Raw genomic sequence first — 23,811 nt, forward strand, 5'->3', positions numbered from 1 at the left:
TAGCAGATCAGAAATTAGTGCTGAAGAATAAGAGACCATTTGAAACAATGATCCTTACATATCCATCTGTACAGTAAGAAAAAGAAAATAATTTTAAATTCCTACATAGGTTGCAACTCTCCCCGCTTAGAACTAAATGTATTTATGGTACAGGAACAGGCAAATGTTAGACAGTGTGGTCAGCTCACATATGACAGATGTTTCTCAGGATGCCACCTATCAATTAGATAACCTCTTAGCATTCTTACTGAACCTTTCTGCAAACTCTGCAAGTTAAGTCACAAGGAACTGACCACTGAACTTCTAGTAGCTATAACTGCAAAAGCCTGCAAGAGAAGTTACACGCTGAAAATCCCTGACTGGTTTCAAAAAAGGCTTGGGAAGCCTTTGTAAAGGAACTGCCTACCAAGTCAGTGTTCTACAGAGAAGAGAACAAAGACGTTTCCATAGACATCTGGTGGAAGTTTCTAATATCTCCTTATAAAGGTTTGTCCTGCTTCTAAACCAGAAAGTTTGAGAAACTTTTTTGAAGCCTGAAGGAAAGTGCAAGTTTTATGACCTAACAGTTAAGAACAAATTTGGAATAAATTTGAAATCTAAAAATCAGAGATGAATAGAAGACAGTGAGCTTTGTACTATGCAGAGCTGTGAGGAAGTAAGGAGTAAATAATAAAGCTGTTTATGTATAAAGTAGCTGTCAGAGACTAAATCAGGGGTGGGCAAAATGTGGCCCGCGGGCCAGATGTGGCCTGCCAAGCCATTCTACCCGGCCCACGGTGCCCCTAAAAAATTTAGAAAATTAATATTAATCTGCCCTGAGCTGTCTGTCATGCAGCCCTCGATGGCTTGCCAAAACTCAGTAAGTGGCCCTCTGCTCAAAATAATTGCCCACCCCGGGCTAAATGGAGGAGAAGAGAACACAAGAGCCCTCTGTGCATATTGACGGAGGTTACAGGAGCACTGTTAATGAAAGATAAATATCTGTCTTAAGGTATATTTTAGGGGATTGTAGCTTTATATGTTAAGCATGTTATTTGATAAATTGAATTTGTTAATAAATACCATTTAAAAAGTAAGAAATCTGAAGGCAGAAGACAGGTTAGGTGACTATATATAATCTAGACATCTCTCTCTATATACTAGCCAATTGCCTGTCAAGAATGACAATGGGGGGAGGGGAAGAGTGGGCACAGGCCCAACGCAGGGAAGGACCAGACCCGAGGATGGGGAGCAGCAGGCCTAGGTTAACCCGGCGATGGTGGGGTAACAGGTGCAGGTTCGGGTCCAACGCAGAATGGGGGGATGGGGGAGGAGTGAGCCCAGGCACAAAGCCATGATGCACCTGCTCCCCAACCCCAGACCCACTCGTCCCCCCACCACCACCGTCTTGGCCCTGCAGGTGGCGACAACGGAAGAGGGGAGGGGTGGTCTGAGGCCATTGCCAGGGGCCTCGCCCCACCACAGCATCCCAACCCTGCTTCTCCCCCTGCACCACCACTGCCATCAACTCCAAGGAGCAAGGGGGGGGCCCCAAGGCCAACCCTGTTGGCCTCCCCCCACCCCATCGTCACCACCTGCAGGGAGCAGGACAGGGCCAAGGTGAGGCCACCCATCTGCTCTGTTGCCATTCATATGACCTAACAGTTAAGAACAATGTATATGAAGGGCTTAGTCCATCTGTCTGTGGGTCTGTCTGTCTGTAACGCTTTTTAAATGGGAATAGCTAGAAAACTTTAAGAGATGGAACATCTGTATCTTCAGAGAAGTGTCTTTGCTAAACCTTAGCATTTGTTCAGTGACCATGTCAAGAAGATCCCAACTTCCAAAACTGGGAAAAAAAGTCGAGGTCCAGGGCCATTTCTACTGAGCTCCTCCCGGGATGGTGCTGGGAACCCAGCATGGCAGGGAGGGGCCAGCCAGGGAAAAGCAGGAGCCTGGAGGGGGTACAAGGCAGTGAGTGAGCAGCGGAGACCACATCCTGAACCCTGAGCAGGGAAGGAGGTGCCTGGGGGTGGGCAGAGGAAGCCCTGGGGCATAGGCAGCTATTGCAAGGCGCAGCTTGCCTACCCTTGCTCAGCAGAGGTGCGCAGGCTGCAGCTGGGCGGCAGCTTGGGTGGGCAGACCTCCAGCCCGCTGGATGACAGCAAGTGCAGGAAGGGACTGGCATCTTCAAATGTTCAGCCTATTTTATTTAAGTTTTATAAATACTTAATTTATTTTATTAAATATAAAAAATAAAATCTGTCTCATTCGTTTTTGTTACTTGAAAATCATCCGCCGTTCTTGATGGGCAATTCGCTGGTTCTAAATAACTGCGTTCTTGATTCTAAGGCAACGAATAAAAAGTTTGGCCTTCAGAAAAGCAGACCAGGGGAAAAAAAAAACAAAAAACAAAAACCAACAACAATGCAGAAAACTGGTAGGGAGGATCACATGGGTGGCATGTCCAGGAGAAGGGGCTGTTTCTTGACAGACAATAGTAAATGGCACAAGAGCATGCTATCCCGATGTGAAGGAAGAGTAAGAAGTGTAGCCAGACACCTGCTCCACAATTTAAACTTAAAAAGGAATTTCACAAAAAGCTGAAGCTTGGACATACGGGTAAGTATAAGATCCTGGAGAGACCAAAAAAAAAAAAAATTGAGAAGGCCAAGACAGAAATTGAGGAAGCTAGCAAGGGAAATAAAGGCAATTTAAAAAGCATTCTAGAAATACATTAAAGGGAGAGAGACAAAGCAAAGTGAATGGGGAGATGTCGTTAATAACAGACAAGGCAGAGAAGGCTGAAGTGCTTAATGCTTTTTTTTTTATTTTTTTTTTACTTTCACAAAAAGGTCAACTCTCAGGTAGTAAACACAGCAGCAAGGTCTGGGGAATAGATAACCTGTAGCAGGGAAAAGAGATTAGGGACTGTTCAAAAGAGTAGGGCCTAGTAAGTCTCAGGGCCCAATTCTCAGACCCATGGGAAGCCCTGCAGGCCAGATGACACTGTCCCATGAGCTGGGAGTTGAACACCCCTGACCTACAGGATAACAAGGTGACAAGGAATGGCACTATGGATCTGTCAAGAGCAAGTCGTGCCTAAACAAACTGATTTCATTCTATAACAAGGCAACGGGCTTTAGAGATGAAAGGAGAGCAATGAACGGGATCACTGGTGATGCACAGGGGGTGCTGGCGGTGCCACCCCACCTCAGTGCCAACACCACCAGCAATGTCTGCAGGAGCTCCCCACTTATCGCTGCCATGCCCCCCCAGCTGCCAGGGGCACACGTCATTCATGAACATCATCAACTTTAAGACTCTGACAGTACCTCCCACAACACCCTAAGATAAGAAAATATAGTCTAAATGAAACAAACATAATGAAGGTATATGACCTCAAGCTGACATGTTGGAGTAGGGAATGAGGATGCATAACTGCAGCAAAAGAGAAAGAAGTATGAGAATGTGCATGTGAGTCACAAAAATAACTGTTCAGCAATGGTGAGGCCTCACCTGGAGTACAGAGGTCACTTCGGAATTTTAAGAAAGATATAGACAACATGGAAAGAATCCAGAGAAGAGCAAAAAAAGTTATTAGATGCCTAAAAGCAGAGCATACAACGGAAGGCTGGAAGACTTGCAATTATCTAGTTCAGAAAAAGACTGATGATTTGTTAACTCTCCAAATACAAAAAAGGATTGTAATTAAGAGGATGACAATCAATTGTCCTGCATTCACAAGGAACAGGACAAGTAGCATGGAGCTTAAACTGCAACTAGAGAGATCTGGTAGAGAGATCAGGAGGAGCTTCAACAAGGAGGGTAATTAAGTAATGGAAGAAGTTACCTAGATAAAATTTTGGGAAATCCATCACTGGAACTGTAAGACACTATCAAAACCAGTAGGTCTCAAACGTTTTTAGATTTGAGGGACCCCTCAAAAAAATGCCAGCTCTTAGTTTTCACCATTTTTGAGTGCAGAAAAGTGAAAGAGCAACTCTTTTATTGCAAAGAACTCAAAGATCACAAAAAGGCAGAATGGTTTTGACATTATGGATTCCCAAGCGTAGTCTCTGATTTATCTTGTGAATCATATTGCACACCTAGCAATGCTAGTACAATACCACACTGCATCCTTGAAAGGATCTCAAGGTACCCCAGAGTACCATAGTATTGTGGTTAAGAATCGCTGATCTAAACCATGTAAAGCCTGAGCAGGTGGTGGCCTAGATGACCTTCTGAGGTTCCTTCAAGCCCGATTTTTCTATGAACTTTGTCACAACTTCTACTGCCGCTCAATTCTCATCAAAAAGTGACAACATTTCTATATGGGACTAAGACATATTGGTACAGGTGTGCTCATATCATCATACCACACTCATTATACCAGAATAGTTAAGCAACGTTAACTTTGCTGTATACATAAAAGTGTCTAACTTTCTGAGGAGAAAGTTGAACTATGGATCTATTTCCAAAGAAGGGTGTCAGATATGGGCCTCCATGTGGAATACACACCTGGGACACAATGATCATTCCTTCTGGCTTGCCATTATCCAAACCCAGGGAACCTAGTGTAGGGATCCAATGGTTGGATCTATTCACAAATTGTTATCTGCCCACAAAATAAGACTACTTCAGGTAGTTATTAAATTTCTTGCAGAAAAAAAAATGCATGTACAATAGGGGACCAGGAAAAAGATCTAACGTAAGTCAGACTCAAGGTATTTTTAGAGCAGTCAAGAACACAATCCAAAATATCTGCACATCAAAAAGCTTTAAGGGATCAATGGGTACTAAAATATTTGTTAATCTCTATAGAATACCACTGTCCAAGTGGGCCCCCCACTACAGACAGGATGTGGACAACTGGGAGAGAGTCCAGTAGAGAGTAATAAAAAAAAGTTAGGGGGCTGGGGCACATGATTTATGAGGAGACGCTGAGGGAATGGGGCCTATTTAGTTTGGAGGAGAGAACACAGAGGGGATTCAGTAGCAGCCTTCAACTCCCTGCAGGGGGGTTGCAAAGAGGATGGAGCTGGACTGTTCTCAGTGGGGTTGCAAAGAGGATGGAGCTGGACTGTTCTCAGTGGTGGCAGATAACAGAATAAGGAGCAATGGTCTCAAGTTGCAGCAAGGGAGGTTGAGGTTAGATATTAGGAAAAACTCTCACGAGGAGGGAAGCACAACTCTGGAACAGGTTACCCAAAGAGCTGGTGGAAGCTCCATCCTTGGAGGTTTATAAGACCCAGTTTGACAAAGCCTTGGCTGGGATGATCTTGTTGGGGATGGTCTTGCTTTGAGCAGGGTATGGACTAGATGACCTCCTAAGGTCCCTTCCAACCTTAATTTTCTACAGTTCTAAGAATGAGGAATTTGAAGAAAACACTAGCCTATTAAGCTTTCTATGACATCTAGAACTTCAACAACCATACCCAACTGCATCTGGCAATATAAGTGGGAAAGAAGAGAACATGCCCAGCAGCTGGAGTTCATCCCTATTTTCCAGTTCAAAACAACAGCTAGTGCTTGATACAGGTTTTAGAGCATTTTCAGAGAAAACAAACTTGGGCTCTTCTGGAACTACATACACCTGCTCAAATCAGATGTAAAGTAAAAAGAAAATAATAATTTATTACAATGTGAAAGACTATATCATTCTAAAAGTCCATAGATGTGAAAGGCCTGGAACAAGGTTTGGGATATGACACACAAGTGTGTCTATTTGTGAGAGGGAGGGGGAAATCCAAATTCTAGTCAGATCCGCCATTGATTCAATGACAGACTAATCCTTTTTCCATCACAATTACCCCATCTGATAAATGGAGATAATTACCTAATAAGATTTTAAGACACTTAATTTTCTACAAAATACTTGAGATCCCGGGATAAAAGGTGGTGTGTTAAGCAGAGTTGAGTATTTTTCAGAAAGTGGCATGCACAGTTCATTTAAAAACACTCCTTTTGAGTCCGTTCCTTCCCAATATATAGAACATAATGTAATTCTTAAATATCCGATTCAACAATGGTCACCAGTTCCATTTTTTTAAATTGTAATGATAGCCTCTTATTGCAAGGATCCCAACCTTCAAGCAATTTACTCATCCACGCTGGTTAATTAACTGAGCAAATATATCTTTTAAGTTGTGAGACCGGCAGCTCTTGTCTTTAAATATATTCCCAATAACTTTACATTGGACTAGTAGGCAAGCTAATTACAATGAACCTTTCAATACCCAAGGCAGTAAAGAATATACAAAGTCATTAAAAACCCCCGCAGTTCAGCTGCTAACCGCTGCCATACAATGAAATATGGAACACTGCATTTAAAACTTGAAAGGGATAGAATTACACAGGAGAGAGAAAACAGCCTCCAAATTAAGAGAAAGGTGAAAGACTTATGATCCTCTCCTCTGGCTTGCATCCCAAGTAAAGGTGAAAAGCTCCCTTAGGTAAAACACCAGTGCAATCACCTGGTGACTGAGAACTACGAGAGAAAACAGAAGAGGAAAAGATTACAGAAGCAATTTCAAAGCAATATATCTGGAAAAATGCAGATATATGCAGTAATTACTTAGCAGAGCTGTGGATACAACATGGAAGTTAAAGCAGACATCCCCAATGTATTCTGCAAAACAGATATGGTAAGCATTTTTACTTCCACATTTATAAGATAGAGATTGGTTTTTAAAGAGTTCTGAATTCCTTAAGAGAGTTTCAAAATTTGGCTTGAAAGTGTCTCATATTAAGGCAGATAGGTGAAATCTGAGCAGCATAAATGGTATAAAACCCTGATTGTCATAAACCCTTCAAAATAGTTTTATTTTTTTATATAAGCTAAAGAAAAGCACAAGCTTAAGATTTATTTCCTCACTCTTTCATCGTCTCAAAAACCACGCATTTCTTGCAAAATTACACTTCACCCTGATAAGGCTGAAGAAGGCACAGATGAAATCGAGCCAATTAACATTTATTAGAAAGTTTAATAACCATTACTTCTCCAGAACACGCATCTCTCTAAATTTATTCCTAATCTCTTTTGTTTAAAGATTGGTAATTCAGGGGGATACAGAAGGAGTAATACATTTAGAACAGCCATTTCTCTTGTAAAAATCATCACTAATGCTACTGATTCAGAAAGTCTAAACAACATCATTAGGAGTAACCATACAAATCCTCAAATTAAAGGTGAATCAAGAAAACACGTACGCTAAAAGGTGCTATGTTTTGCCATCCCAAAAGGTGGAAAATTTTCTGATGTCAAGGCCCTCACTGAGACCAACTACCTACAAATCCTTAAAAGCAGTAACTCTCAACCAGGGCGCTGGAGCACCCTGGAGTGCCCCAAAATTCTTTCAAGGATACCATACAATATTAGCACTGATAAGTGTGCATACATGATTCAGAAGATAAATCCAGAAATTTTCAACAGGAATCTGTGTCAAAGCCATTCTGATCCGATCGGCTAACTGTTACAGACAGTCAAAAAGCCCGAGGCTGAACAGATTCAATCTTTGCATGTTAGTTTAAGCCGCGTAGATTGAACCACTAAGCAAGTGAACAGACATTCACTTTTGATTCTGGCAATACAGCCATATGCCTGCAAGTGTCCCAGGTCAGAAGGCAGGGGATGGTAGGGCATACTTCTCTGCTTGGCTGGAGCAGACAGAATAGGCCAAGACTAGCCCACCTACCCCAAGAGGAGGGGTTTATTGAGGTGGTGCAAATTAACTTGGAGTTAATCTGAATCTGGAGGGTATCTGGGACAGAAGTTCAATAAACCAATTTATCCTAAATCAGATAACTCTGATATTACATCCATCCAGGTTTAACTTAAACCATTTTCAAACTGTCCAAAACTTGTTTATGTGCACTGAACCTCTACTGCTATGGATTTGAACCAGTTTCCAATCATTTATGTTGTTTTATTATACCAGCAATTTCTGTCCCTAGTAGCCGGGTGGTCTTTCCCAGCCCTTTGCTACAGAAGAATTGCTCTAATTTTTTTTTATAGTAAAAAAAAAAAAAAAAAAAAAAAAAAAAAAAAAAAAGGAGTGAAAACTAAAAGTTGGCATTTTTAAGGGGTGCCTTGTGTCTAAAAAGGCACCTCCACTTTAGAGTCCAACCCCATCCCCCTAGCTCTATCACCACTCATTTATCTTCAGCAGTTTAGTGCCATTCATTCCTGCCATATCAAAATACTTTCTATATAAGATCAAATGCAAAGTCCCAATGGCTCTTCTGCCTTATCACAGTTAAAACTCTGCTTGGGGAAACGTTTCTGCAGAGTGGATGCTAATTAATATGGATGGAGCATAGAAGAAGGGGTTGTCTCAAATAAACTGATTAAATGATGATGATTTAGAGAAGGATAATTAAGCAAAGAGATAGGAATAAAGAACTGAGGTCAGCTACAAAGCCTCAGCTTTCACCAGTTTTCAAGCATACTAAAAGGTGTGCGAACTTCCCTGCAAAATCTGGAGTGACCTGGATGAAGCTGAATTCAGCAAGCTTTTGTCAATGTGCAAGCTTATATTCACTGGATCAGTCTCACAGCAGACCTGAAGAGTCTATTCAGCAGAACATAAGGTCAAAGCAGGCATGCCCCAATGTACTCCGCAAAACAGGTTTAGTAAGCATTTTATTTCTACGTTTAGAAGATTCAGAGATTGATTTTTTTTTTAAGTTCAGAATTCCTGAACAATTTCAAAATGTTTTGAAAGTTTGTTTAAAGTGGTTTTCAAACTTGCTAGGACGGGGGTGGGCAAAATGCGGCCCTCCAGACCATTCTATCTGACCCACGGGGCCCCTAAAAATTTAGAAAATGAATATATATCTCCCCCTAGCTGCCTGTCATGCGGCCCTTGATGGCTTGCCAAAACTCAATAAGTGGTCCTCTGCCTGAAATAATTGCTGCCCCGTCCTAGGGTCACAGAATCCTTTCAGATTACTTGTGTTGCAGAACCCCTCTCTCAACCCTAAAGACTGATACAGAGCCAAAAAACCTAGCCCAGCAACACCACCTCCCAGCCTGCTTTTCCATTAGCCCCAATCCTTCTGTGAAACCCTGATGACCCATCAGGGAACCCTAGGTTCCACAGAACAGCTTGAAAACACTGGTATATTGCAATGACTTTCAGGAAACCAACAACAGCTGTTCCCTCCATTTGTTAGACTTCAAAAATAATTTTTTGGATGCAAGCCATCTAACATTACCAAAGAGCTTCATGCAACACAATTTCCAAAACTGCTTCTGCTTTAAACAGAGACCAGTTACAATTATAGTGGGGATTGTTTGTTGACCAATGCTACAATGAAGGAGGGCTGGAAATGGATAGAATTGACTCGGATTGTTGGAATAGCAGTATCCTGACTTTTCAAAAGGCCCCACTAGAGGCATACCGTATAGACATACACCACCAGGACAGAGCCAAATTAGATCCAAAATTTAGGGTTTGTGGAAGATTTCAACCAAACTAATAAACTGCATAGATTTACAATCCAACTACTCCAGCATGACAGCAGAAAGATTACAGGAACTAGAAACGTGAACCCAGCTAGAACATTTTCATTGCCTAAATAAAAGAAAAGCATAAACATCAATATGTAAATTAGGATTTAATAACCTGAGTTATTGGTAACAATACAGTATTTAAGTGTTAAAACATCACTGTAAAATATTACACTGTGCAAGATTGTGAAAAACCCTTCAAGAGAAGTTAACAGGAGCCTTCCTTAACAATTTACTTAAGAGTATCAAACTTCTTTTATTCTATACGGGGAGGGAGGGAAGGTGGAATACCTTCTTGTTTTAATTTGCCATTAAAATTAATCCTTATAATCGCAGGGAATTATTTGCATACCCTACATGAAGTTTAATAGTCTAGACTAATATAGTGTTCTCACTACTGCGAAATTCTAATTCAGTGGTCAATATCTGATGTTTAAAAGATCATCTTTGTCATTTTGTTTTGTAGCAGTTTTATTCCAGTCTGTGTTGCCAACATAATACATTATACATACACATACTTCCTCCTGGCTAGAGTTAGCAAACCCAGATACTGAGATTCTCAGTTATTGGTGAAGGAAGTTGAGAAAACAGCTTCATTTGTATTCTTGAAGCTTTCTGATTTTAGCTAATGAGACTACAGCCAAATTATACACATACTGAAATTTGACCTTGTATGCTAATGTAGCTCCATAAGAGTCCCCAAAAATATTCTTTTGGCATGAAAAATGAACACAGACATTTCCACCTAATGTCATGAAAAGTATTTTAAATAAATAGAACAGAATTATAAGGAATGAAAAAAAAAAAAAAAAAATCAGTATAACTGAGTTACTTCCAATGCATCTAAATCTCATAACAGTTCATTTTGTTAAATAGGGAGCTTATCAAGTACTTTTTCTGCAAAAAAATTGCACTAATACCTAAAAAAAAAAAAATGCCATCTTTGCACATCTGAAACATTTAAATAGCATTCAGGATTGCATCCATATCCTGAATCATAAATTCTGGTACACAGGAAGCAAAGTCAAGTTTAACTGATTCCTTTCACCTACAAAACAGATGTTCAAGACTGGCTTTCCAAAAGACGAGTATCATTTTCGCAGAAGCCCCAGAAGATAATATGAGCTTTGTTTTTAAAAAGCAGAATGACTAAAAAAAAGCATTTTCCAGAGTTATGGCTACAGAGAGTGTGGCCACAGCTGACTCACCCTCCCTTTCCTGCTCAACTAAAGTTCAAATATTAAGCGCTGATTAAGAATCATGGGTGGAGCTATGATTTTGAAAAGATGTAGTGTTTCCAGGGCTGTGGAATAGGAAGAGAGACCAGAAGCAACTAGAAGATGGCAAAATTATCCTAAGTTTAGCTGGTTAGTGGAACATCAAAACAATTAAAAAGGAAAGATGATCATTAACACTTGTGGAATGAAGAAAAATAAGCCATTAAAGTCAACTGAATCCTTCAGTTGCCTGAATTTTAATGCCAAAGTTGCTGTACCACAGGGCAGGACTCAAAGCAGGGTGGTGGGAAGGCAGAAATCAGCTTCCCTGCTGAATACACACCCTGATTTTGGAGGGCTGATTCTCAGGGGAAAAGGTGTGCAATATATATATAGCTGGTTTGGGTTTTTCTCAAAAAACAGGACAAACTAGCTCCACAGTAGTCCCCATGTTCCTTTACAGTGGATGGAGAAGGGAAGAGAAGCTAGAATAGCTCAGGAGAAAGGAGCAGGGCAGGGAATACCTGTTCCTAAATGAAGTATTTGAGGGAATAGGGGGCTGCTGAGGGCCAAGGAGGCCATGCTCCTGCCCTTGCTAACAGATGACACTATGATGCAATAGAAAAGGTAGGATGACACCCAACACAAGGCAACTTTGTGCTTCATGGAATATTTGGCAATTTTTGAATGGGGCCAAATAACAGGCAGTCAATCAGCTAATCCACTGACATCATTTAATCAGTCAGTTGACCAGCTTGCCAACCCCCATACTGAAGTCCAGTTTCAGATGCAGATTATCAATACACTGGACTGGCTGGGATGATGAAGTTGGGGCTGGTCCTGCTTTGATCAGGGGGTTGGACTAGATGTGACCTCCTGAGGCCTCTTCCTACCCTCATTTTCTATGATTCCATGGATCAAGGCTTGCTTGTTTTAAGCAAAGTATTTGCATTACCAGGAAGTACCACTTTAATCACAGCAGTTATCAACTTGATTTTAGAGGAATTAGATAATCCTCAAGAGTCCATATTCTTTACTTCATGATATGCCGCTGCATTAGTATGAATATACATACAAATCAAATGAAAGCACCCAATATTGTAAAACACACTTCAATCCTTTAACTGATCACAACAGTATTCTGAAAGAAGCTATGAGGAGTTTAACAAACATAAAATACATTGTAAAGTTTGTATTTATTTGCAGTGGTCAAATGTGTCCAGAAAGAGAAACATTATGCTTATAAACTGCTAAGTATATTTTACTCAAATGGTACATTTCAAAGTGGACCTGTACCAGGAAGAGTGCCAGGGAAGAAAAAACACATTTACCAGTTTTGCTTGGTAAGTGACATTCAAGAATTTCATGGGTTTAATCACAAAGAAACTTCATTCTACTCAAGGGAGGGATAATTCAAAAATACATGTCAAAATGCCAACTCCAAGAAATGTATTTTGGTATGTATTTTGACAGCAAAATCAAGAACAGAAGTCAATTCCCTAAGGCAACAAAAGGTGACTTTAAAGGTGACCCAATTCTTTCAAATGAAAAAAAAGAAAAGAAAAGAATCCAAGTGTTTGGGATTTACATTTTAAAAAACAGAAAGAAAATTTTCTTCTCTCTCATTTTGCCTGGAAAGTTACAGGTGACTGGGGAATATTAACAAGGAAGTTACCAGCAGTACTTTTTAAATTTAAAGTTTTAAAAACACTTAAATCAACAGGTTAACATACTGGGGACAAGATCTACATTAAAACTACCCCACTGGGTTCTCCAAAGGACATCTCCATAAAACAGTAACCCAGCCGACAGTATTGTGGTTCAAAACATTTTTTAAATAATGGTTTTTCATATAAAAACCCACTGCTTGCTTTCTTCTAATCCAAATCCAAGTGCTCTTTTCTTATCTTCAGTAATTAAAGCAAGTCTGCCTGACAGCAGAAAAGACACTGTATACCATCAACTTAAACCAAGATTATAATCCTTACGATAGTGAAGGCCAGTCACTCACTGAATGGTATCACTTCCAGCTATGAGTCACACTTCTGTTTATTATGAGAAACAAAACCAATTGGAGAGCGCTCCGTTCCAGCTATATTAACACCCACTTACTTTCCCTACTAACTGTTTTGAGACGCAAAAATATCCAACACTGGAGGGGAAAGGGCAATTTACTTATGAACTAATTGCAAACAACATTGACAGTGAAGGAAAACCTCAACTAACCAGATAAGCTTCCACTGCCTATGTAATGAACAAAGCTTCCCATAAAAACATTTAACACAACTCTAAAATATTGCCCATTTTTAGCCTGTCTGCTCATAGTGCACCACTGTCAACACAGCAACACGACAGGTAGGAAGGCGGCACAACAGGGATGCACCTTATAGGCTAATGAGTCAGTTTATAAGGCAGTGGTTCTTGATCTTGCATCCCTTAGAAAATTCCAGCTCTTTACTTTCACTTTTTTGCCTTTAAAAAAATTAATAGAGCAGTAATTCTGCAGGAAAGAATTCAGAAAGATTACAACTATGGATTTTTATTTTAACTCTTGGGGCTTATCTTGTGGATCATGTTTGTAAACCTAACACTGCTAACATCATGTGGTGCCATCCAGTACCCCTGAAAGGATCTCAAGCCACACCACCCCGGTTGAGAATCAGTGCTATTAAGGTGCCACCGTGCCCTGACTTCTGCCTATCTTCAGACTAACACAGCTAATTGCCTCTTTCCATTTGTATAGATTCCCACCACTGGGATGTTGCTAACCACATGCCTTCTCCTTGTTCAAGCACATCCTTAATGCCCAATATTTTCATGGAACCACACTTCTCTGAATTATCAGCACTTTTAGCGTGGACCTTGATGCTGTGAAAAAGCTCATTTTTCAGAACAGATACTGCCATTTTTTAATAAACTGGTGACAACAGGTTTCCGGCCCCCCACACACACATTTTCTCTCTCCCCACCTCATAACTGGTCCCACAATTCAGTCTTTTTGATGCACGTATCCAGTTTAATGCCACCCCTGCTGCTCGTCATGCCACAAAAGAAATGCAGTAAGAGGCTGAACGACATTTCCACACTAACAGCCCCGAAGTCATTTCAGTACAGGGAAAATCTTTACTAATCTGTAACCAAGAGGAGGAGCTGATTTGTGTACAAGTGATTTGCCAGGAAAGGGCAATAGTGATGGAGCCATTCTCTTCGGCACAGAGCAGAGGAGGCCGTCTTATTTAATCTCTCCCTGTGGCAGCATCAATGAGCAGCACGGAACACAAGAACAGCTCTTGGAGGAGCCAAGCAGTGTGTCAGCAGCCTTTCAAAAGGCTCCCCACTCTCCAGCGTCTCCTTAACAGCTGTCTCAGCAACACTAGGAAACAGACTAGTGATCCAGAACCAGCATCTAGAGCGCCCTGTTTTATAGCTTCAGATGGGGGAGGTGCATACTCAGCAGCACAGCATTCTGGCAAAGGCCTCCTATATACAGCCACGCTCCATGCTGGGCCCAGCATTATCCTGCAGACCCGTGTTGGATAAATCACACTTCTAGAAGTTAGTTTTAATAATGCGGGCGTAACCAAAGCATGAATTAATGACATGCCCCTGCATTAGACGTTCATAGCCTGGATGACACATGCTACTGGGAAAGAGGGACCTATGGCCTGACCCAGTAAATGGCAGTTATGTTCTACAGACATCTTTATTCTCTTTCAAAATGTCTTGAAGCTCCTTCCCTCAAGCTTGCAAAATTGGTCTTTAAATGATTCTCAGGTTCTGCAAGACTTTCCAGAAGTTTGTTTTAAGAAATTATCAGCTTTCCCAGGAAGTCTCTGTGTTGGTTGTTTTAAAGCCTCAGAAGACAGAAAGATCTTTTACCTTGGCAGATGTCTGATAATAAAGTTATGATTTACCTTGTGGCCAGAACAAGTCATTTGTCCCAAATATGCCCTATTCTGTAAGGATTTGTTTGAACTGACTGAAAGCAGAAAGCAAATGAAAGTCAGTTTTGAGGGAGAGCCTAACTTGTTCACTGCAACAAAATTAAAAGAGGCTAAACTGTTTTTTCTATCATTCCAAACCTCAACACTCTCCCTCGTCTCCTGTGCAACGGGACAGTATGCCAGGGGCCCTTTCTACTTGTCCCTGTTCTCCGGAGGGCACTGATCAGCATGCCTCCCTTCCTGATTAGTGCACAGTCCGTATCAAACCATCTTTTGTGTATTGTTTCTAGTTCCATGATAAGTCCTTGACAAGTAACTTCTTTGCCTTTGCAGGGATTCAGGCACTGAAAGAAAATTAACAATAGCAACTCAATTCACTCAAAAGTAGGTGGAATAATGATCTCCTCCAAAGATCTTAACAGGCACATGACAAACAGTAACAGGCCTGACAATGAACTGCATATTCCCTTACCCGTAAGGCTGTTTCTCCAGTCTTCTACACTAGTTACACTTCTAGTACTTTTCAAATTACTCCTGCTTTGCATTTGCCCTTTAGTTTTAAATATTTCCCTTGCTATAGTGGCAGCTGACACTGCCTACAGTCCCTGCTCAGAAGAAATTACAAATCTCAGACACTCCTCAGATTTCTCTATTGAGAATGACTTTCTTTGGAGCTGAAGAGGACTTAATTTGCAATATGGAAATAGTTATTCGGCAATGAAGGTGGAATTTGAGCAATGTAAATCTCTCATCTCAGGTAATAGTAGAAAAGGGAGAACACCTGCTCACTCAATCCATCTATAGTTCCTTTCAGCAGTCAAAACTACCTCCCCACACTACAGTATGGAATACTTCTACACTGGGCCCCTGGGTCAGCCTATTATTATTACTACTCATATGTAAATGTTTTCCAATCAGAAATAAGACGATAAAGATAGTTAAATAAAGGACTTCTTATTCCATATATTTTCTCTCTGTGGAACTCCAACTGTCCAAATTTCTAATGGTTGATTTAGATTTATTGCTATACACTACGTATGAAGAAAAGATGCATTTTTTTCAATATTTTTTAGGCCAAGGTAAAAATTCCATGAAGACTTCATATTTCAATTTCTGCCCAATTAAAATTCATGCTGGAACAAGAAAAGATAGGCTTCTGACTACTTCTAAAGTATGACCAAGGCCAAAGACATGTGATTACTATACGACAGTTTTAAGAAAAAACAACTAACTGTCAGGGGAAAAAAAATGAAGACCTAATCAAAGGAAAAGTATATGAATGATTTTATCATCTGGGTATACTGCAAATATTCATACATTTTTATGCAGATTTTGTTTAGCTAGCAAAGAACACCACAAAGTTTTATTCTATGCACAACTTGTGCTTGAAGAACACATTTCCTAAGTGAGCCAAGAGAGGCTGAAAGGACACGAAGGCAGAACAGGGCAGATTATTTGCCTTCCCTGCTTGCACGTCTGCTTTTTCCTTAAATTTTATACGGTAAAACAGAAAAACTGCAGGGATTAGAACATAGCTGCATATATTCCTTAAAAGTAAAGCTGACCTGCTGAACTAGCAAAGTGTCTAATACCTTTACGCCACCCCATCCCAGCACAGGGGAGGAAAAATTATGCTGTTGCAATAAGTTGCTCAAGAGTCTCCAGAGTAGCCACTGATTTGGGGTATGTCTGCACTGCAGAGGTAGCTTAGGCTAGGACTTGGGTGCTGCCCCCTCCCTTATTCAAATACAAAAACCACACACCTGAATTTGGTGGTACTGTAAACCCAAGCTACCTGGCTTGGCTTTGGACAAAGCCTAGAACTCAAGGACTGTTTATTTCAGGAGAGAGCCACCCCTTTTTTAACTAGGATGTAGGGTTAATCACTGGAGTGCTGACAGCCCTCCCAAACCTTCCCACAACTTCTCCCCCTGCCCAGGACAGATGCTCTCACTGGGAAATAATCAACACCTTAGTTTCTTGCAGGACCAAGCACCATGCAGTGTGTCCATGAATGCCCCAGCAATACAAGGTGAATGTGCTATTAATGAGGACACAATAACTCAGGCCCAACTACAGTGGGGCTGCTCACACCCAGATGTGAGTGCCAGTCTCCCAAGCTAACCCTGCTGTGAAAATGTATCCTTGGTGTTTGTCAGGGGAACAGAGATACTAGTTTAATTAGCCTGTGTGAGTGATGGCAGATGACAGCTCCTGCAAAATGCGGAGCTGCCCTAGTCAAAGAAAGGAGCTAATGAGGTTTATTTCAACCAGAAGACGCTGCGCGGCCGACAAGAAAAAAAAATGTGGTTTCCTGGCACTTCAGTATATGGATCTTAAAGGTAACTCATTCTCCAGAAGGTAAGTATCAGTGCACATAATAGAAGTTAACAAAGAAAGGACTGTGCTACAGAAAGTATATACAAGCACTCAGATAACAGCCAAGCCAATTCCTTCATTCCATTCAGATATTTTTATTTAACATCCACCGTACGCTCTGCACAGAGATTGCTATTTCATGGAAAGACTGAAACAGGCAGAAATGTAACCAGCCTCACAACATTCTCCTGCAAACTTCAGCAAAGTTTTTCTTACATATTTAAAATAAAATGACTAACTTTAGGCAGTAGCTGGTTGGTAACAGTTTGCTATTACACGGGTCTTGCTTTGGCAGAACTGGAGGAAAATAACGTGACACCAATCGTTAATGCTATACAATGAAGGCAGAGGGAATCTAAGCTCTGAAAGCCTTTCAATTCTAATAGAAGCACTTTCATGTTCCTGCTCAAAGCAGTGAGAAGTCTGCTCAGGGGGACAGCCAGTATTTGTCAGTTCTCCTAAGTTTTGCATCTCACTGAAAAGTAATGAGATAAGTAAAGCCCAAATAACCGAGCAGGGCATACTTAGTTCAAAATACTGTATGAAACCCATGAAACTGGCTTCTAAAAATAAAACAGCTTTAGCAAGCAGGACAGCAGATCGAAAGATCTCTTTATGTTGAATGATGAAGTCATACTTGCTAGACATTTTTGAAAGGGGTCACTGCCTAACAACTCTTTTCAGACATGGTTGCTACTGGTACAGTCCTACTCCCAGTGCAAATAGGGGCTTAAGTTATGACTGAGATTTCTGAAGCTTGTTTGATGCAGGCAATTAACTCCCAACGATGTTCGAAGAGACCTGGATGCCTAAGCTCTAGTCTTTCAAAAGCATGATGTAAAACCATGAAGAAATCTCTTCAGTCCCCCCCCAGAGCAAGACCTATTGATCCCCATTTCTAGGGAGTTTTGTCCAGCAGTATTTTAGTAAAGAAAGTGTAATGGTCCCATGCATTATGATTAGTACAGACAGCCTGACATTAGACAAACCTGCACAAAGAAAGAAGGAAGAGCCATTTTAAAATACTTCCTTACTTTTTCTACATAAAGACTTTTGCTAACATATCCTACCAGTTCTGCCCCTAAATAGCAGCAACAGTCAGAAGACGAGTGATGAAAAATGTTAGATGGAAAAAATCCTAGACAAGGCTAAGAAATTCCCTATATTTATAAAGCTAAATGTTATCAAACAGCAAATACAATGACTGCCACCAACAAAGAATGTGTTCATGTTTATTACTAACAAATCCATTTTTGTAAACGTCTGGTGGTTTGGAGAGATTAAACCTTCAATCTGACCTTTAGACTAGGAGTTTTGAGACAAGACAGTCTTATGATTTACCACTAGACTTATCAGTGACTCAGAGATACCTCCTAAAACTTTATAAATAAAAGAAGAGCCTTCATGACTACTACTATAACACTTAGATTATAATGCATTGTCACCTAAACACTGAAAAAAAAAAATCACTCATCTATATCACTGCCACTTGTGAAATTATTTCAGTCCCTAGCATTTAAGCCCCACTTAGCTTTGGGTAAAACTGTTCTAAAAATCACCTGAAGTGGGAGAAGGAAGACAAAATACTTTGCATTGTTCAGCCCAGGGTCACCGAATGAATATGTAGCACCTTTAATGGTGTCCAAAGGAAGCATATCTTATGGACGATACACAAAAAATACAGCACCATTAAGAAACGCACAATTCAACTGATCATGCATCCATACAACATATGTGGCTTTATACTGAACATACAGATGCCAGTGCCAAATATTTATTTCAGAACTGAAAAGAATACTCAGTCCTGCCATAAAGTCCTAGGGCAGTGTTCCTTGACTTTTTTTTTTTTTAAAAACATAAGGCTCCCCTTGGAAAATGCCAGCTCTTAACTTTCACTTTTTTCTTGAGTTCAGAGAAAAAGAAACAATTCTGCTGCAAATAACTCAGAAGATCACAATAGATCAGGATGTTTCTGACATAGGGGATTCATAGCTGAAATCTCTGGGTTTATCTGGTGCATAAGATGTAGGCATCTGCACGCCTAACGGTGCTAATATTGCATAGCACCACAGAATCTGCAACACCCTGGTTGAGAATCACTGGCCTAGGGGCAGCATCAGAATCCTAGGAGCTTTTGGACTATCCCCCCAGAACTAAGAGAAAAATGTACATAGCATCTTTAGTATACAGTGCTCAGTACCTTACTGGGCCTAACTATACACTAGAACATGGAAATCCACACAGAATTATACAGCAGGTGCTTGTCTACCTCCAATTTTGGATGGAATAACAATGGCTCAAAGAATTGGAGCTAGACTGTTTTCAGAGGTGACAGATGACAGACCAAGGAGCAACGGGCTTAAGTTGCAGCAAGGGAGTTTTAGGTTGGATATTAGGAAAAACTTCTCACTAGGAAGATGGTTAAGCACTGGAACACATTACCTAGAGAGGTGGTGGCGGTGGCATCTCCATCCCTGGAGGTTTTTAAGGCCCAGACTGACAAAGCCTTGGCTGGAATGATGTAGCTGGTCCTGCTTTGAGCAAGGGGGTTGTGACCGCCAACCCTAATTTTCTACAATTTCTATGACGAACTGCACTGGAGGTAAGTGTTCACATGACACGCTTTGAAATATATTTTTGAAGTGATTTAATGAATGCTATTGCTTTCATCAAATCCAAGAGGTTGCTGGTTGTTTTGCTGTGAGGGGCCCTGAAAAAAGACCCCAACTATATCTTCCTACACCATCAAATCAATAGCAAACAGACTTTAAACTGCGTTATGGAATGGAAATATTCAGAGGTATACACCTCCGGTGGACACCGTCTTGTACTGTAACGTATCAGCGCATGACAATCAATTCTGAAGCTATCTGAAAGTCAAACGTTTATGGAGAGGTATACCGCCTTTCATCCTGACAGCGGCAGTGATTTAACAATATCATACACAACCCAGCTGCAGTTTTCCCAACCGAAACATATGATTTATGAACACAACCCATGATTTGACTGCGTATAAGGGACAGCTTTTCCACAGCCGAGGCCACCTTGAGATTTCATTCAATCCTGATGTTACAATGATACACTTCTGCCTTCCTCCCGCTGCTCCGGGACATCCCAAGCTCCCCGGCAAGATGCTCGTTCACACGCAGTCACTCAGGGAAATGCTTCACAAGAAACTTTCTAAAGCTACATTTGGACTCGAGCAGTTTCCTCAGCATCTCGACCCCCACAATTTGACTGGACCATTTTCTTCTCAGATAAGCCCGTCCTCCATGCCTCGTTACTGGCTTTCCGTTGGGGTCCCCCCGAGACGGCTCATCAATAACCCACCAGAAACTATCGAGTGGTGACATCCAAGTCCTTTTCACCTTAAATAACCGACGGACAGGAGATACGGGCGATTGAGGCGAGGGGATACCACGGAAGCAGTTTAATTACATCTGAACCTATTTCCCTCAGGCGCCCACCTCCGCCCCACACGCAGTCCTGGGGGTCTCCCGCGGACGAGGCTCCCCCCCTCACCACGGCCTTCTGCTCCCTTCCTCCTCTCCACTGCGGCCTGCACCTTCCCCGCCAACGTCCCTTTTCCCGCACCCGCCGGAGGGGAGTGGTGGGGGGCTGAGGCCTCCAGGCACGGGCTGCAGAGGAGCCGGACACAGCCCCGGCCCCGGCTCACCTCGTCCTCCTTGTGGTTGCGGATGCCGCGCACCAGGTCCTGCAGGTTTTTGTCGAACATGCGGTCGATGCTGCCCTTCACCATCTTCAGCGCCATCGCGGCGGCGACGGCGCCGGGGCCTGCTCTCGGGCGGGGGGAGCCGGGCCCGGCCGGGGGGTGCTGCTGTCGGGTGTCTGCAAGCGGGGCGCTCACATCCCGGGCGCCGCCAGACGGCCCGAGCCCGCAGGGCGGTGGGGAACCAGGGGGCGGCAGCGGGGGGGACCGCTAAAGCTAGCTGCAAGCTCCGCTCGGCCTCCAAACCCGACAAAATGGCGGCCGGTCAGCTGAGGCCTCAGCCCCGCCCCCAGCTCTGGCCACGCCCACTCCGCCCATGCCCCGTCAGCCTCTTAGCCGGCCTCCACCCCCTGCGCCCTAGCCCCGCCCCTCACCTTCTAGCCCCGCCCCTTTTACGTAGCCAGGCGCCACTGTTCCCTCTAGCTCGTAGCCCCGCCCCCTCAGAAATCTGGCTTCACGCGTCACGTGGCCGCCGGCGCCCGCAGGGGGGCACGTGATCGCTTGGAGGAACGCCCCGGCTTACGTAGCTGGGGTTGTGCTCACGTGACACCAGGGTTGTGGCGCGAAGCCGCAGGTCTGGGGCAGCGTTATCGTGCAGACGTGCGGGTGGCGCGTCCTCCTCAGCACGGGGATGGGAGAGCTAGGGAAGGGCCCTAAGGAGCAGGAGCGCTGCCCAGGCGCTTCCTGAGGAGAGACGGGCAGGGCTGGGCCTGTTCCCCTTGAGAACAGAGACACTGGAAGAGGACATGAGGGGCTTACAACAGTGGCTTCCTTCCAAGCCAGTCCTGCCAAAAGATTTTGGAAATATCTGAAGCCCCGTGTTGGGGTGGGTGGAGGATGTTTGCCAGTAGTAGGGCCACTTATGGCTCTGGACTGCCTCATGGATTTGGACTTGATTTGGCTTGGTATATGAAAAAAATTCTTAAAAAAAGTTCCCAAACTGAGGGTCACGACCCCGAATTCGGTGGCAACATCAGCAGATGGGGCAGTGGGTTGGGAGTGAAGGGGTCATAAATGGGGTCATCTGAGGAAAAGCTTGGGCAGTACTGGCTTCTCACATGGAATCATAGAAAAAGAGCTGGAAGAGATGTCAAGAGGTCACATCTGCTCCAGCCCCCTGCTCAAAGCAGGACCAGTCCCAACTGTGTCATCCCAGACAAGGCTTTGTGTAGCCGGGTCTTCAAAACCTCCAAGGATGGAGACTCCCATCACTTCTCCAGTGTTTCACTTTCCTAGTGAGAGAGTTTTTTCCTAATATCCAACCTAAATCTCCCTTGCTGCAACTTGAGCCTGTTGCTCCTTGGTCTGTCATCTGCCACCACAGAACAGTCCGGCTCCATCCAATTTGGACCTCCCCTTCAGGGAGTTGAAGGCTGCTATTAAATCCCCCCTCAGTCTTGTCTTCTCTGATCTAAATAAGCCCAGTTCCCTCAGCCTCTCCTCAGAAGTCATATCTCCGAGGCCCCCAAAACATTTTTGTTGCCCTTTGCTGGACTGTCTCCAATTTGTCCACATGCTTTTTGCAGTGGGGGGCCCAAAACTGGGCACAGGACTCCAGATACGGCCTCACCAGTGCTGAATAAAGGAGAATAATCACTTCGCAAACATAACAGTGAAGAGAAAGTTCATAGGGATTTAAAATTGATTCTCTCCCAAGACAAGAGCAAAGAATCACAACACAGAAGAGGAAGCAGTCCATTTCAAATGAACACAAGGCAGAAATTTTTCCACCCAGCGTGTCATTAAAGGGGGGAACCCGTTGCCATTAGATGTGGTAGAAGTTGACCATTGAGCCAGATTCTATATGGACTTGGGCGCATTCTTGGAGGAAAGGGGCATTAGTCGCTATTGATGGGTATGACCTCTGAATCATAACTTCCTAGACCCTAAATGCTGGAGGCTGCAACTGAGACAGGAACCGTGGGAAAAACCCGTAGTCAGGTGCAGACAAAACTCTTGGGCTAAAGGCGATATCTTTTATTAGACCAACTAAATAGTAGCAAAAAAAAATTCTTTGCAAGCTCTTGGGTCCAAACATCCTTCGTCAGGCAGAGGGTAACAGTTCTCCCAGGTAGAAAAGAAACTTCATCTGCACAGGGGAGGTAAAGGATGGTGTGGTTCCCCTGGCTTTCAAAGACCATTGTTTTAAAAAGTTGCTGTGTGAATATGCAGGTTAGCCAGGGACAAAGCTCCATCAGGTTTCTGCCCTGAAGGTGTCCGATGTCAGGCGGGGAGTTGAATTCTGCTTATTTCCTGTATAGCAATGGAGTTTACATTTCACTGTCCCTTTCAGCATCTCTTCTTTGCTGCTGTTGACGCAGGAGACTGGGCTAGATGGACCTATGGTCCCATGCGCTGCATATTTGACAACCCCTCTCCCAGTAAAGGATTACTCTTACCCCCTTTCAAGTCAAAAGAAAAGCTCATATTTATTTGAATGGGTGAGGAACCAGCCTTGGAGGATTGTGAAGGCTCTTGGTTGGAAGAGAATCTGTAGTGAATCCTCTAGGATGGTGCTTCTCAACAAGGTGCTACTAGATGTTTTAAAGGGTGCTGTGAGGAGATAAGTGAGGTGTTAGGAGATGAGCAGATAATTAAGCAGATAAGCACAGGCTCAGGCTTGTCCCTGCCTGGATGATCCCCACCTCCCCCAATCCTCACTGTCAGATCCCTCTGCAAGGAGGTAAGCCCTGTAATCTGTAAATTACTTTTTGAAATTCACTCAATTCACAAAAGTTATAGCGGGGTGCTTCAAGTCCAGTGAGGGCTGGCTCAAGTTCAAAAATGCCGAGAACCACTGCTTGAGGAAAATCAGAATTCACATTCCTTAAGAACGTGACCTGAAGAAGAATACATTGTATTCAAAAGGGTTTCTAAGTCTGTGCTAACCGTACAGCTGGTTCAGTGAAAGATACCAGCCCCAAAAATCCATTCCTGCTATTCCTAATATTTAACAATGATGGGAATAAAATAGACCCAGTGTTTCTTTGGTTGTGTAGATCACAGTTAAACATATAAACTGCAGACTGCACAATTTAGGTGCAGAAC

The 23,811-nt window shown here is 42.7% G+C and overlaps 1 protein-coding gene across 2 annotated transcripts in view; it reads right to left on the minus strand.

The window, feature by feature from the left end:
- AP3D1 (adaptor related protein complex 3 delta 1 subunit) overlaps window positions 1-21,010 on the minus strand; it is a 73,162-nt gene extending 52,152 nt beyond the window's left edge. For both annotated transcript variants that reach the window (XR_002105041.1, XM_019557043.1), the window contains exon 1: window positions 20,710-21,010. Coding sequence is in view for 1 of the 2 variants with exons in the window: in XM_019557043.1 (XP_019412588.1) it covers window positions 20,710-20,805 (96 nt within the window). In the remaining variant the exon portion in view is untranslated. The remainder of the gene's footprint in view (window positions 1-20,709) is intronic.
- Window positions 21,011-23,811: the final 2,801 nt, after the last annotated feature.

This window comes from Crocodylus porosus, unplaced genomic scaffold, assembly GCF_001723895.1.
Source record: "Crocodylus porosus isolate Cpor-Errol unplaced genomic scaffold, CroPor_comp1, whole genome shotgun sequence".
In the NCBI taxonomy this organism is placed as follows: Eukaryota; Metazoa; Chordata; order Crocodylia; family Crocodylidae; genus Crocodylus; species Crocodylus porosus.